The sequence below is a fragment of the Parasteatoda tepidariorum genome, chromosome 7 (genome assembly GCF_982258835.1).
Source record: "Parasteatoda tepidariorum strain Cologne lab strain chromosome 7, Ptep-v5.0, whole genome shotgun sequence".
In the NCBI taxonomy this organism is placed as follows: Eukaryota; Metazoa; Arthropoda; class Arachnida; order Araneae; family Theridiidae; genus Parasteatoda; species Parasteatoda tepidariorum.
This window is the reverse complement of record NC_141761.1, coordinates 52,991,766-53,008,451: the sequence shown is the minus strand read 5'-3', so window position 1 is coordinate 53,008,451 and position 16,686 is coordinate 52,991,766. Positions and strand designations below refer to the sequence as shown.

Here is a 16,686-nt window from a genome sequence, read left to right as displayed (position 1 = left end):
AAAACATAAACAAATTGATTATGTATTGAAGTTCTCAGTTACACGAAATAAAATTATATCAAGGGTGCAATAAAATATATAAACAAATAGTAAATCCAAGTTAAGAAAAGATGCGGACGTGAAAGAATTATATTTCAGCAATTTCGATGTTCGAAACAGCGCGTGGTATTTAATTAACTTCACGTTAATCAACATTCTAATTTATGTGGAGAAATTTAGCTCACCTTTAACACGCCATCTTGCTTATAAGTAATTAGTTGAAGCTGACGTCATAATTCACGTGTGTGGATATCTGTGGTCTTCTTCTTTTTTAAAGTGCAAGAACCAAATTCTGGAACTATCATCGAACTGATAATCATTTTATTGATTTTAACTCTCGGTATATTTCTTTACGCTCTTGCGTATTTTCAAATTTCTAATTTTTATAGCTTTTATTTGTAACAGGTTTAGTTACGAAAGTTACTCTCATGTTGTACACAAAAAAATTAATGACATTTAAAACAAATGAACAAAGATGACCATCACTATTTAAAAAAATATTTCGACTGAAGAGAGATCATTATGCCGTTTGAAAATAATTATGGTATTGCTTAATTTTGGAAAGCAGTATAAAATCTGAACTCTAAATCCTGATCTTGAAAAGGTTAAAAAAATTTTTTTATAGCTTTCAAAATTGAAAAAAATTTTTTTTTTAGTTTCTTATGTCTTTTTCCCTACATAAACTCACAAATACGATATTCGCGTCGTTTAGAGTTAGGTGATTTTTTTATGTCTTCCGAATCAATTCAAACCAAAGGCACTAGTATTTTTATAATAGTATTTTTAAAAACTAGTGTTATAGTATTGCAATAATTATTTAATCCTCTTACAAACTACTCGCTGAAATGATGCTTACTTAACTTTTATTTTTCGTTATTTGCTGTCCCTTTCTATTCCATTTCCAATTCTTAGGATTTAGTTTATCAAAAACAGAAAAAAGTTAGAAATCTTAACTAAACAAAACTCACTTTACATTTATATACACATATTTCACGCATGTTTTAATTGTGATTGTAAAAATAAGCTTTAGTCACAAACTTTTCAATGAATTGGCTTCTTTTCTTAAAAAAAGTCATTTAAATTTAAAATATTTATTTTTGAATCTTGCTGCTGTTGCATTATTCAAGTTGTAACCCTGTTCTATGGGACGTAGCGCGTGAACCAGTCATCAGATAGAGTTGAAATATAAATAGTTAGGTCCACCGTATCTTCAAATGTGCGTAGACTAAATTTGGGGCTCGATAACAAAACATAGTCGATAACAAAAATATAATTTTGATCTCTTTTGGCAAGTTCTATTAATACGCTAGTCTGTTGTTATACTAAGTAGTTTTAGTGTTTTATCCTGACATTTTGCCATAAGAAACAGATAGAATTGATAAAATAAAACATTCTAATTTCCTTCATATGATTACTTGGAAGACTGTTTCATCAATAAAAAGCAATAATACTTCTGCCTTTAATCTATCTTAAACTCCTAAACATTTCTTAGTGATCGAATGTCTAGGAATAATCATATAGCTAAGTCGAGTATTAGGGTTATTCAGGCAATACTTTTTTTTATTGAAGTTGTATGGACATTTAATCTGTAGTTAAGTTGAATGGTAGAGGGAAAAGGTTTATTTAATAGCATAAATTACTTATATAAATATTAATATTAGAGAGACGCAACCCACTGAATTTATTTCTATCCTTATCAAACTAAAAGGGAAAAAACTATTTTGCTATTTTAGGGCAAAAAGTTTCGAGTTTGCAAAACTAGTTTTTTTCTTCATTTCACAGTAGATTAAATTAAATGAAATAAATTTTAATAATAAAGGTACATCTTGCCCTTAGCCATCTTACTCTTTAAGGTGTGGGACATAGCCCGATATTTTCAACAATGATGATTTTGAATTTAAGTATGCACTAGCGCGGTATTCTAAACAATGATTTTTTAGGTTTGAGGTTATTTCCCTGCATTCCAAACACTGATTTATTTAGGTTTAGGATGATTGTCCAGTTATATCTCCGAATTTGTTGAAAAATTTCCTAGTCCTAAACTATATCACTATTTCGGCATACGTGGTTTTGTTTGTTGAGATTTCGTTACTGGCGATTCTGTGAATAGCGATGTTTCAGGTAATCTTTCGTTTATCTTGGTAAAAAACATCAGATATTTGTATGTTTAAAATTGAATTTTTCAAGGACTATTTGACCAATATTGTCCATAAGTTGAATTTTTGCATTTAACACTACAGTTTTTATGCATTGTTGCATTTAAAACTACAGTACAATTCAAAAACTAGTTTCAAATATTTAAATATAAAATACTGAAATAAAATAAATAACTATTAAAAATTAGCTTTCACTCGGAATTTTTTTTGGATAAATGGGATTTATAATCAATTACAAAAAAGTTTCAATTCGCTTTAAAAGTTTTAGAGATGTGGGGAGATTAAAAAAAAAGTAAAATTAACATTAAAGAGTCCATTGCTTTTGATCTCTCTTTTGCCTAAATTATTTGGGTGCATGTTTACCAGATCACAGCTGCCCCCTTTATATTTTTAGAATCAAAAATATGAAGCCATTTTTATTCCTCGAAAGGTTTTTATGTTTGATTTCGAAATTTAAAATATGGTCTGCATTAATTGTGTAATTAGCACAATTAAGATTAGGCGCCTGAAGCCATTAAAATCTAGTTCGATTTTCTGAAATTCCGATCATTAGTTCTAAAGTTCTTCGGTGTTTTATTTTTTATTTCATTTTGGAGCAGTAATGTGAGAGCTGTTTAAAAGTTCTTTTTTATTTTGCGAACTGTACATATAGAAGCTTATTTCTGTCATCAGGTCATTAAATCAGATTCTTCTAATGAGAAAATAGGTTTCGTAATCAACTTATTGCTGTTGCGATATTTCTTAAGGCTGATGTTTCTAAATTTAACAAAATGTCACTTAGAATCCTTTTCTTTCTCTAAACTCTTCGTTTGGTAAATTATTAGGAAAAACAATTAATGCATTTATTTAAAAATAATAAAACATACATTTTGATTAAATAAATAATTTACGTATGAACTAGCATAAGCCGCCGGAAAATTGAAAAAGAAGCTCAATAAGCAATATTTTTGTAATTTGGAGATAAATAATACATTTAATGATTGTTAACGTTTTATTTATCTACTTGTTATTCCTAATTTCTTGGTTCAATTAGTGTTTCTGTCTTACAAAGGATACAGTACTATGATTTTTCTTACAATTGTTAGCTCTAGATTTATTTTTTACTCTTAATGATCCCTACATTTTATCATTTATTTTTTCTTTTCCTTTTTAAAAATACTTACTTAACACTTAATTTCCAGCTCCAACGCAACAAAGATGGAAGGTGAAAGTTATCTGGGTGTAGTTGATTACATTGTTATATGCATTTCATTACTGATTTCAGTAGGTATTGGACTTTTATCGAAATTCAAAGGAAGTAAGAAAATGACAGCAACAGAATACATTTTGGCCGGTAGGAATATGGCGAGAATTCCAGTTATTCTATCAGTAGTAGTGACTTTCCTTTCCCCCTCTTGTATACTTTCCGGACCAGCGGAAGTATACAAATATGGTTTCCAATTTGCTATAGCACCTCTAGTGATGCCTATTGGAATGGTTTTGGCATCTTGGGTTTTTATACCAGTTTATTTCCAGTGTGGAGTATCAACAGTTTACGAGGTAAAAGTTTTTTTTTTAGTATTTTTTTGTGGGTCAGAAATATTTTAAAATTCAATAAATTTATATGTTTCCGATTGAGTATGATTATTTTGTTTTGTACTTAAGGCTGAAAAATTAATTATTGCTTTAAATTTTTTCCTTGAAATTTAAAATTATAATTTAGAATTTGATATCTATTACATGAAAAATGATAAAATTTTAAAGTATAAAGTTTTATTCTAAGCAGCTTATTAATGTTACTTATAATCGAAAAACTTGCTTGCCTTATAACTGATTTTAACTTATAATTGACATCTATCGAAATTCAAAGGACGTAAGAAAATGACAACAAAACTCATGCTGGGCAAAAAATGGTATAAAGTCCCGTTCATCAGCAATTTTTTGAATTTCTATATAACTTGAAATGAGTTTTAGCAAAAATAAGAAAAGTTCGAAATGTGTGTTTATGAAAATGGTCGTAGCTCTAAATTGCGTGTTTACAAAAATAGATACAGCAAAAAAAAAAAAAAAAAAAAAAAAAAAAAAGAAGAAAAAAAGATGCTAATTTTCAGTTATCAACCCATATTCAACAACTAAACTGGGAATAGCGTTCTTACTTTTTCTTACTCATTTGAACATTCAGCATAATCATTACCGGGCAAAGTTCCGGGCTTCGAGGTTCAGGTCTCTAGGAATATTATAAATGTAACTTTTCAGGAGAGTTTTTCGTATTCGAATTCTAACGATAAAGTGAATTTTAAATTCTAATTTCGTAAACATAAATTTACAACCACTATTATAAATTTTTGAAACCCTAGTGAAAACAACTGTTGACTTTTGAAGTCTCTTAAGGAAGATAGAAAGGATAATACATCATAACGAATTTATTTCGATTATCATCATCTGATGAAAATCAGGAATTTTTTCAAGATGATTAACATCAAAAATTATTTCGATTTATAAATTTATTCTTTAGAAATTTGCTATAGCACCTCAAATAAAGTCCATTGGAATGGTTATTACATCTTGGGTTTTATACTAGCATATTTATAGTGTAACAACAGTTCACAAGGTAAATGCTTTTTTTGAATTTTATTTATAAATGGATCAAAATTATCTTAAATTTATAAATGTATAAGTTTTTGATTGAAAATGACATATATTTTTGCATTTAAGGCTGCAAAAAGGCATTTAAGGCTGAAAGTTCTTGCTTTAGTTTTCTCCTGGAAATTAAAAAATATAATTTAGAGTTTAATATGTATTTTAAGAAAAATTGTAAATTAGAAAAATATCGAATCCTATCTATATCTATTTCATTTTAATAATAGCAAGTAATGAATTAAGAGGAAAACATACTATATTTATGATTATCTTCTTTAAAATAAATTTAAAATTGCCAATTTGAAATCTTCAATATTTTTATTTTTATTAAAAATTAGAAACTTTATTCTTAAAAAAAATTAAATGTTTCTTAGAAGCATATAAAGCATCTCTTGCGTACTTAGATACAATAATTTGTACTAAGATGAGACACCTAAAAATTTTTGAGTTTAAGCTTCTTTTTCCAAAAGTAATTTTTAAGTTAAGCAGAATATGAAAATCGTTTTAAATTAAAATGAAACTGACAACAATATGTTTTGTTTTTAAATCTAACTTCTATTATGAAAAATGTTTTCAGTTTTTGGAAATGAGGTTCGGAAGCAAGACAAGATATATTATATCAGCGTTCTTCGTTGTACAAATGGTAAATAATACATTTTTATCTCCTAACTTCTAATACTATTTCACTTCAATTTTTAATATTACAGCAGCAATATTATGATATTTCATTTATATAGTTTTTAATGTTTATTTTTAGATGTTCTTTATTGTTTCGAATCTTTATGGAGCAGTATTAGCTTTCAGTGTTGTAACAGACTTGTCTATAGAACTATCTGTGATATATTTAGGAGTAATTTGTACTCTTTACTGTTCTGCAGTGAGTTTAAAGTATTATTTTATATAACTTGAAAAATATTATTATTTCACTATGCTATTATTATACATATTATTATCTATTATTAACTAAAAATAGACAATTTTAATTTTGAATTTAAATAGACTACTTTTTGTGTTTCAATGAGGGACTTGGATTGTAAACTTATACGCACTTTTATTGTTGAGGTAATACACATAATAATTAAAATATTTCAATCGCATAAAGATTATTCAACTTCGTTTGTCACCATGATCAGATTTTTAATATAACTTCTTTGTTATTAAAGTAATACACATAATAGTTAAAAAGAATTACCTCACAAATATTAAGAAAATTTCGTTAGTCACCATGAACAAACGGTATGAATTCATAATTGCTAAATTAAATTCACTAATTGAATTTAATGTAGCTTAATTTCTTAAAAATATAAAAATTGTTAGCATGCCGTATGCCTTAATGTTCACTAAGAGTGCTGAATATTCTATTTTATGTTCTCTATGTATGTCTAATATATATGTCGAATTTATAATCATTTAGAGTCTCAAATTCACACATATTTAGCTGGAAGACGGATCGACTTTCGCCAAGACATCTAGATTCTGACTACGTTCAATTCTTCCCTGATTATTTCGTATGCGTGCAGCATCAATGCTGGTATTCAATCATTTACTCCCCAAAGCCAGGACAAATTTTGTAGTTCCTCTCAAATTGCTTAATTACTTTTTTTTTAATATTTAACAGTAAACAGAATTTACTAAGTAAAAAGAGCGTTGTCATATTTTTACTTGTTTTGTTCTTTTAAAGAGTGAATCTTGATCCAGGAAGCTTGTTTCAGTTAAAAGTAATATCATACTGATGTTGCTACTTACAACTGAAAAATATATACATGGAACAGAAAGGCATATGCGGACACAATTAATGAACCTAAAATCATTCCACTTATTTATTTATTTATTACCCATAAGAGAAATGGGTCTTTATTTGGATTTTTATGGCGTCTTCACACATATTTATACGTGTGAAGACGCACTTTTTATCAATCACAATCACTTTTTATCAACTACAATAATCAAGAGTAATAGTGCACACAGTGCGCATGCGTTGCTATGGCGACGGCAGCTGCTTGATAATTTTTTTAGAATTCATTTTTTCTCTCTTAATTTTGTTATGCATTAAGTTGGCGATTTTATTTTTGAGATACGGGACCAGATAGATCCCGTAAATACTTTTTGAGTTGCGAATAAAAGAGAATTTCATCCTTTGTACGATATTTTTGTTTTTATTGTTTTAATTAAGAATCAGAAATTCTAACCTGCAGTTCAAACTGGATCGTTTTCGATACTAATTCAGGTGAATATATCACAAATAAAGAGAGTCCAAAGATTGACATGATCCCAAAAGCTCTCATGAAAAAAAACGATGCTAAGGCCTAAACTTACCGAGGCTGAAAAAGCCAAAGAACGTAGACGAGAATACCTTAAGCGTTACACACAAACGGAAAAACGAAAAAATTCCGTTGGCAAACGCAAAGACGAAGCCCGTCCTTCACAAAAGTACCAAAGTGGTTGAAAGAATTGAAGCGAATGAAGAGCGAATGATGACTCTCCGAAACCTTTTCATGCAAATACGAATTAATTAAGCATCATTGACATCAATAATAGTATGGCGACTTTTTACCTTTCTCCTAAACGAATTAGTACCATTTTTCATTTTACCATGCACTATTTTTCATTCTCACAATTACATTTTTTTATTTCAATTATCATTGTTTTTAAATTATTTTCTTTTATAGAAACACAATTTAAAAGAATTATTGAAAACAAAATAAACATATGGTATTAGATAACTTTAGAAATACTAATATAGTGACGTAATCCATCGATGCTACAACGTTAATGTTGATCATTGAAATTTTTGACATAGGTTTTGCATTTAATATTTAAAACAAAATAATTATTATAAAAATATTCAGTTTCTAGTTTCTAATTTTATGAAATATATTTATTGTCTTTTAATATGTATGTCAGTTTTTTTTTTATCTAGGTCTTTAATTTATTCACAATTATCTACTCCTAAAGATTTCAAGTAGCATTAATCATGCATACTTTTGAATAATTTCCATCTCACTTTCTGTAGTTTATATTTTTCTTTAGTTCAACTTTCATAGAGCTGCACAGCAAAATTCCATTAAAATTATAATTTTGACGAGAAACGAGATATAAACATTCATTGTCATATTTTTCTGCAGCATATTGAAAATTTTTTCTTAATTTTTATGGTGGAATTTGAAACAACATTCAATTTAAAATAATAATTTTTTATGTTTTCATGAACATGAGCATGTCTTTAATGTTTTCGTTTATTTTAATGCTAGTTATAATGTCTAAAGATATAAAAAAGATTATTGGGTATAATATAGCCTACGTCACAGGTTGTGTTGTTCCTACTAAATTTAACCCATGAACGGCATTTTCTGCGAGTCTAACTTCAAGCCAAAAAAATAAACAAACGAAGTGTTCGATCGTTTAAATATCTGCTCGCCAGATTTTATTGCATTATAAAGAAAAGTTATTGAAACTAAATACAACTAAATAAACAACAACAACAACTAAAACAAATAACAACAACTAATAATAACAATAACTAAATAAACAACAACTAAATTCCATTCGTTTAGCATTGCGTCATATGTTCCTACTAAATCGAAGTAGTTGTGTTTTTTTTATATTATACCCAATTGGTTAGCAAAAGCATAAATAAAAGCAAAAATATTTAAAAATAACGGGCTGGTAAAGGCATAAATAAAATAAAATAAACACGTAAAGAGACAAGCGACTAGGGGAAGGACGATTCCATAATGTTAAAAACTTAGAGTTTTGGCGGAAGAGTGTAATTACACTGAGAATATTGGGGATTTTTTTTGTTCGCTTCCTTGGCGTATTGACTAAATTTCAAAGGTTTACCGTCACCGTTCGCATTTGTTTTTATGTTTATTTTTTGCGACGTTTGTTGTCATTTTCGAACTCGCCTAAAATATGTTATTTGTAGAATTTTTTCGTTATGTCTTTGTTTTTATTAGTGTTATCTGTTTTGCTTTTGTTTTTAAATTTTTTTTACTTTAAAGTTAGTTAGATCTTAATATATGTAGGTGACCGGCAAATTATGAAACGCCGGCATTGTATAGAATGCTGGATGTTTTTAGGCAAAGTATGAAATGTGAGAATTATACCGGGCAATGGCACTTGACCTTAAAAAAACATCAGTGTAGGGTATACCGGGCAATGGCACTTGACTTTAAAAAAACATCAGTGTAGGGTATGCCGGGCAAATATATACCGGGCAGTGGCACTTCACTTTAAAAAAACATCAGTGTAGGGTATACCGGGCAATGGTTTGACCTTAAAAAAACATCAGCGTAGGGTATACCGGGCAATGGCACTGAACCTTAAAAAAACATCAGTGTAGGATATACCGGGCAGTGGCACTTGACCTCAAAAAAACATCAGTGTAGCGTATACCGGGCAAATATATACCGGGCAATGGCACTTGACCTTAAAAAAACATCAGTGTAGCGTATGCCGGGCAAATATATACCGGGCAGTGGCACTTGACCTTAAAAAAACATCAGTGTAGCGTATACCGGGCAGTGGCACTTGACCTTAAAAAAACATCAGTGTAGCGTATACCGGGCAAATATATTCCGGGCAATGGCACTTGGCCTTGAAAAAACATTAGTGTAGCGTATACCGGGCAATGGCACTTGTCCTTAAAAAACATTAGTGTAGGGTATGCTGGGCAAATATATACCGGCCAATGGCACTTGACCTTAAAAAAATATCAGTGCAGGGTATACCGGGTAGTGGCACTTATACTAGGTCTAGTTGACTAGACTTTTGGTAAATGTCTGAAATATATACAAAGTCTAGTTAAGTGCCACTGCCCGGTATACCCTACACTGATCTTTTTTTAAGGTCAAGTGCCACTGCCCGGCTTATACACGGAATTCTTTTCACGATCTCCCCCCCCCCCCCACACGCTCCTCCAACATGTACAGAATTGCTGGAACAGCGACCGATAATTGTCAACAGTACTGAGGTACGTACCTCTCTGCATCAAAAACGTTCTTTGAAGATAAAAAAAATCGAATCTGACTGTCTTCTCTGTAAAGCCTAATAATCAATTCTTTCTTTTTTGATGACCCTAGTTAAGTTTTTTTTTTCTTCAGAAAGTCCTGCCAAAATTTGACTTCTAATGTTGGCGATAAAATAAGGCGATATTTTGCTCACCAGCAACGTTTTCCCGATATCGAGCTCATTTTCCCCCTTCTAAATTTTCTAAGTCTGTTTGTATTATGGAATCGTCCTGTCCCTAGTCGCTTGTCGTAAAGAGATAAATTTAAAAAAATAAAAGCAGACGATAAAATTAGAAGTCAATTTTTAGAACGACAGAGTTGTTGTTTTTCTTTAGATTAGTTTGTTGTGAAATTTGAGTTTCCTTATATCTCGTTACGGGCTTTTCTTGTTGTTTTATGATCTTTTCATATTTGTTACTGTTTGTGCTGTTTGGGAATAAAAGTTTTTGTAAAAAAAACTGAACAGTTCTTTAGTATAGCTTGATACGTGCTTGCAGTGAGCTAATAATATGACAGTTTTTTAATTACTACTATAATTATTCAATTTAGTAATTAAGGAAAAAGATTAAGAATGTGAGTTATTTTAGGGTGGTTTGAAAGCTGTTTTATGAACTGACGTTTACCAAGCAGCACTTATACTGGTATGTTTAACCTCATTGTATATTGCTGGAATATGAGATGCAAGTGGTATATCTAAAATATATAATCAAGCCAAGTTAGGCAATCGATTGAAAATGTTAAAGTAAGCATGCAATATTTAATTTGTTTATTTTATTATGTGCTTCATAAATGAAATTCGTATATATTTAGAATATTTAGAATTTTTAATGGTAAGCAACTATTGATAGTTGATAATTAACTTTTGTGTGACTTTAAATAATACGAGTTTCTCACTATGACGGTTCTATTCATTATGTTTAAGAGTTACAATCGAGATTTACAAATTTTAATTAAAAATAAATTTAATAAGATGAGATGCATAATAAATATTACTGAAGGATCTAATTTCTAATAATGCGATTAAAATTAAGTTCTCAATATCATTTTAAAATTATTTTTAGTAAAATATTATGAGAGGATGGAAAAAATGAATTGAATAGCAATTTATAATAGATATTGAATTAACTAAGAATAAAAAATTTTGTACACTTACATGAAGTATTTAGTATAGCTCTACTTAGTTATAAACCAAATAGGTCGTGTTTCGGTTCTGTAGTTGTCCATGTTATTTTTCATCATTCTTCATAAGCAATATAATACAATAGACCGAGAATGACATCAGGAGGTTCTGAACTATATTGAATCAATGTGACTGTATTATTAATTATAAACACAATGGTTACATTTTGATATATAATAGTCTATGTTTATAACGAAATGTCTTAGTGTTGATATAATTTTAAAGTTATTATATATAGTAGAACATTCGTTAAGACTTCATTCGCCATTGATGATTTTATATTGTTTTACTTCCTAGACTTCATTTGATACAGCTAACACTGCCCTTAGTAATTAATTAGGACATTTAATTCTAATACACTACCTTGCAATAAAAAGACACTTTGAGTTTTCGACATTTTTCTAAATTTCTCAAAAAATACTTAATGTATTATTTTATAAATTTAGAGATGTTTAGTTCACGCAATTTTTCATACTTAGCAATAAGATTTAAAGCTTTCAGATTTATGGAAGATAGACAATAAATTACGAAAGAAAAAATGTATTTTTAAACACCCTATGCTAGAAAATCAAGCAATAAGCACGGAACTTGTGTCAATTGCTTAAGTTGTTATTTTTAATAACCGCATACAATTTCGCAAAACCAAAGTAAGTATTTATGAAATTATGAACATTTTTATAAAAAAAAAAACAATTTTATAAAGATTCGGTAGAATAACAAAAAATGTTGGAGCAATTTTAAATTAATTACAAAATTATTTGTTTGAAATTAAAAAAAAATCCTTAAAATCTCAGCAAGATCTAAGTTCTTAAGGCTATTCTGATAATATCTCAAGAATAATATTAAAAAATTATTTTGTAACTTTAGAGATGTTTAGTTCATGTGATTTTTCATATTTAGTTATGAAATTTAAGTCTTTTTGAAGTTTGCGAGACCGACAAAAAATTACGAAAGAAAGCAAGTATTTTTGATGCTATGCTAGAAAATCATGCAATAAACTTGCATCTTGTATCGATTACTTTAGTTGTTATTTTTAAGAACCGCATAAAATTTCTTAGACCTAGAGTAAATATTTAAATCTAATTACAAAATTATTTATTTGGAATTTTTTAAAAAACATTTTCAAGCAAAAAGCTCCAGCTAGAAGTTTTTAAGGTAGGTTTTTATATACTGCGCATGCATGGATATGCATTTTCTTGGCATGCATTTTCTTGTAGTGAATTTTGTAGAGAGAGGTATTTGGCAACTAATGAAAAAGGTTTGATTTAAATATCTTAAAAAGTTAAAAATGTTTCAAACAACTTTTAAGGAGTTTTGCTACTTTTTAAAAGAAAGCTAAAAACGATCAGGGGTTGTCCTGAACTTTTATTTTGTACTATTAAACAAGATTCATTAAAAGTTAGACCGGTTTTGTGGGGGATCATCCAAAATAAAAAGTGTGTTTTCTTTCCATATATTATCATATTTTGTTTTAGAACGATTATTGTAAGGTATTTTAATTTGTTATTAACTTTGTCTTTTGATATAATATAAAATTTCGGTAAAATACCGAATTGTTTTAAAATTTTTTCTAAAAAAAATTCTTTACAAAATAAGGAAAAAAATTTTTAAAAAATTTCCGCGCATGCGCAGCATAAAATAATAACTTTAAAAACTTATATCTTTCTGTGATTTTAACATTTGTTTTAAAAGTTTTAAATAAAAAATTTTGGAATTCATTTAAAATTGCTTAAATTTTTTTTGACTATATTGAATATTTATAAAGTTGTTTCTTTTATAAAAATGTACATAATTTCATAAATATATACTCTAGTTTTGCAAAATTTTACAGGGTTACTAAAAATAACAATTAAAGTAATTGATACAAGTTACAAGCATAGGGTGTTCAAAATAGGGTGTTCAAAAATACTAGTTTTCTGCCGTAATTTATTGTCCATCTTCAATACCTCTGAAATTTTAAATCTTATTGTTAAGCATGAAAAGTTGCTTGAACTAAACATCTGTAAATTTATAAAATAGTATTTTAAGTACTTTTTGAGAAATTTTGGAAAATGTCAAAAACTCAAAGTGCCTCTATGTATATTGTAGCTTTTCCCTGGATTTCACCAAACGATATACCTTTTGGGCCTGTATATCACGTGGAATATTGTTCGGATTTGGATTTTATGGGACAAATCAAGTCGAAGTTCAACGGGTCCTTAGTCTAAGTAGCCTTAAAAGAGCTAAGTCGTAAGTTTTTCTAAAACATATTTTTAGTAAATTGATTGGATTAAATAGCTTACATTTCTTGGTTGCATTTACTTTTTGTTTTTATTTGTAATAAAAGATTGAGCTTTCAAATATACAATTATAGTAAGTTACATTTGATTAATGATACTGAAAATGAAATAAGTAGGAGAAAGGTAAAGCACGAATAATTACAAGTTGCAAGTAAAAAATAATATGTTATGCAAGTAAATATATATGCAAGTAAAAATAATATGTGAAATGAAACGTAATGAAATATGTTGCAATCAGAAATCATTTTTAGTCTTTCAGTCTGGTAAATTCTCCGATGTAAAAAATCCCATCACTATGAAGAAATTATTGTAGAGTAATAAAATTTCGACAATGCATTTGTCTGAATAACGTATTTAATTGATTAAATTTCAAGATCACAGGTTAATGAAATTAAGAGAAAATCCATTGCGAATATGAAATACTGGTGTATTATTAACGGTTTAACCACCAGAATTTTTATAGTAAGCATACAAACGGACATGCATTGGGTTATAGAGATGCCGAGTGTCACTTTGTGCTATGGAGTTCCATGCTTGTTGCACTTGGTCAGTCAATTTGGGATAGTTAATGCTGATGAATTACGCTGAAGTTGTCGTCCCGTACGTGCTCTTTAGGGGAAAGATCTAGCAGGCCATGGCAACATGTCGACATTTTGTAGAGCATGTTAGGTTACAACAGCAGTATTAGGGCGAGTGTTATCCTGTTGGAAAATACCACCTTGAATGCTGCTCGTGAATGGCAACAAAACAGGTTGAATCACCAGGTTGGCTTTCAAATATCCATTCAAATACAGTGGAATATCCACGAGAGTGCTCCTGCTGGCATAGGAAATTGCTCCTCAGACCTTAACTCCAGTGTTCAGTGTGTCTATACCGGAGACATGTCGGCAACAGGCGTTTACCTAGCCTTCTTCTAACCAATATTCAGCTATTTTCAGAACATCTTTTATCAGAAAACAAAATAGATCTCCACACTGTTTTCCAGTGAGTTCTAACTCGACACCACTCACGTCGTAAACGGCAGTTGTTTAGAGTGAGTGGAATGAAATTTACAGACATCTTGTTTGGAGCTGTACTTGAAATAGCCGATTTGTATCAGTTCTTTGTATCACTGCAGGGCCAATTGCAATTCGAGTTTCTGATTCAGGCGCAGTACGGTGCGACATGGCCATACGCCGTACACGGTGGTCTTCCCTCTGAGTAGTCCCATGTGGTCTCCCAGAATCCGGACTTTTTGAGGCAGTACTTCCGCTTGACCACTGCTGCCAGCAACCATTCACAGTGGATACGTTTCTCCATAGTCTTTCTGCAATATCGAGGAAAGAATGTTCTATCTTTTCTTCCTCCTTCTCTCAGTCCTATTACACGACCACGTTCAAAGTCAGTGAGCTGTTGACAATGGGTTCTTCGTCTTCTTAAAAACATTCTTGACTAGCTGCAATTCACTATGTCAAAATTTAACTAAAAATAACACTTACAAACCATAGAACACAAATATGTAAGTTCCAAATGTATTGCCAAGCACGAAGTTTGAATAGATATAATTTTTTAGTTGTATAAACAAGTCTACCAAATTTAGTTTATTTTGCACAACTCCTTCTTGGGATTTTTTTTCCGTCAGTCTATTTCAAACCACTAAATATTTAAAACTAGTTCCTTTTAGTAATCGACCATTTTTGGCAACCACTTTTCATTAAACATTATCCAGTTCAAATATATCTCGTTACTTTGAATTCGCAATCAACAGTCGCAGTTGCTTATATACTCCCTGTCTAAAATTTTAATCGAAAGTTTCTGTGCCAGAAAAGATATAAAATTTCTTGTAAGGTAAGGTTAAATTCGACTTACTAAGATGAAAACATGAATTTAATTCATTTTATAGGTATATTTAATAGCTGCTTAAATAGTGACAATAAAGATTTGCAAATTGGATCATTATTTAGCAAAATCAAATGAGCCAGGATTCAGCTCTTCTCAAATGTGAGACGTTTGAATAGAGTGCGCTTTCTCTGATCTTGTTTTGGCAATTGATAAATAAAAAAAATGTACTGACAAAAATTTTGATATCTTCGAAGCAACTTATACTTCCTTCTGATTCTTTTACGTAAATTTATTCCAAAACTAAAACTTGTTGCGTTACATTTGTTCATAATTCAATGAGCAAATGAAGCAAAAAGGGCTTTTCTAACGAGATTTGTAAATCATGTCATTTAACGATGTTGACAACTCAGACACTTCTGTCATAATTTGTTTTAACAATATCACTTTTATAATTTAAGCATCTTCGCATCATTTCTTTATTCGCATAATTGTCAAAAATCAAGAAAAAATATCTTAAAAAGGATCAAAGTTTCAAACAATGTGACATTACTTTTCAATTGAATGGTCTTAACTATAATCCCTTCTTCAATAAGTATAAAATTATTTAACTCTGATGCTTTATTACTCTTTTCCTAAACAAATAATTTTTTCAGTTGGTTGGTTTTTCTTGTTTTCTATTGTTTTTGAGAACATCATTAAATTGTATAATTTCTTTTTTGATCTAACAAAATGATTTATATCATGAAAGTAGTGGTATTGAAGCATTCATTTATTCCATTTCTCAATTAAAAATGCTTTGATTTAAACGAGACTACAATTGTATGTTTTCTTCTACAATTTAATTATAATTCTGTTTCATCATAGGATTTCGAAAATTCTTGTTTCAAAAAAGGATATGAAATGTCTTGATTTCATAATGTAGGTGTATGCTCAAAAAATTTCCAAAATTATTTCGATTTTCAACGTATTATGACAAGGAGGTTTAACTTTTTAATGTCTAATTTGTGATTTTACAAATAATTTAAATTAATCACCAAATATAAAAGTTTTTTTTCTCAAAATTATAGATAATAATAAGCATATACTAATTTTTAGAAGCGTAATTAGTGAAAATAGAGATAAGTCATTCTTTTATCTGTAAACTTTTGATTCGTATTAAATGTTGTTTTTTAGACAACCATTAAAATATTTTATAAGGAACCGAAAAAAAAATACTTTTGAGAAACTTCAACTCATTTTGAAACATTTTCGATAAAGATTTTATAACTACTTATTATGTGCTGTTATTACAGAACACCATCTATACAACTAAAGGCTAAATATTTATTACACTAAATACATTTTTCTAAATACTTTTCATTAATAAATATGCTTTTTTTCTAGAAAGAACTTGTTTCATTTCAAGTCACAAAATTTTGGTCAAATTTCATGTATTTTAAGATTTTAATACACATACTTATTATATTGTATATCTTATTTAAATAAATGGAAACTATGCTTCAAATATAAATAAGGGACAAAATTTCTCAAAGTATGATAAATGAAAGTTATATGATTCATTAAATATATATTATTGAATTCCG

At 29.1% G+C, this 16,686-nt stretch overlaps 1 protein-coding gene across 1 annotated transcript in view; it reads left to right on the top strand.

Moving 5' to 3' along the window:
* The first annotated feature begins 3,536 nt into the window (after window positions 1–3,536).
* Window positions 3,537–16,686, top strand: part of LOC147807143 (putative sodium-dependent multivitamin transporter) — a 28,893-nt gene continuing 15,743 nt past the window's right edge. The window contains exons 1-3 of the mRNA XM_087168790.1: window positions 3,537–3,734; window positions 5,392–5,457; window positions 5,572–5,691. Of these exons, the coding sequence (XP_087024916.1) occupies window positions 3,537–3,734; window positions 5,392–5,457; window positions 5,572–5,691 (384 nt within the window). The remainder of the gene's footprint in view (window positions 3,735–5,391; window positions 5,458–5,571; window positions 5,692–16,686) is intronic.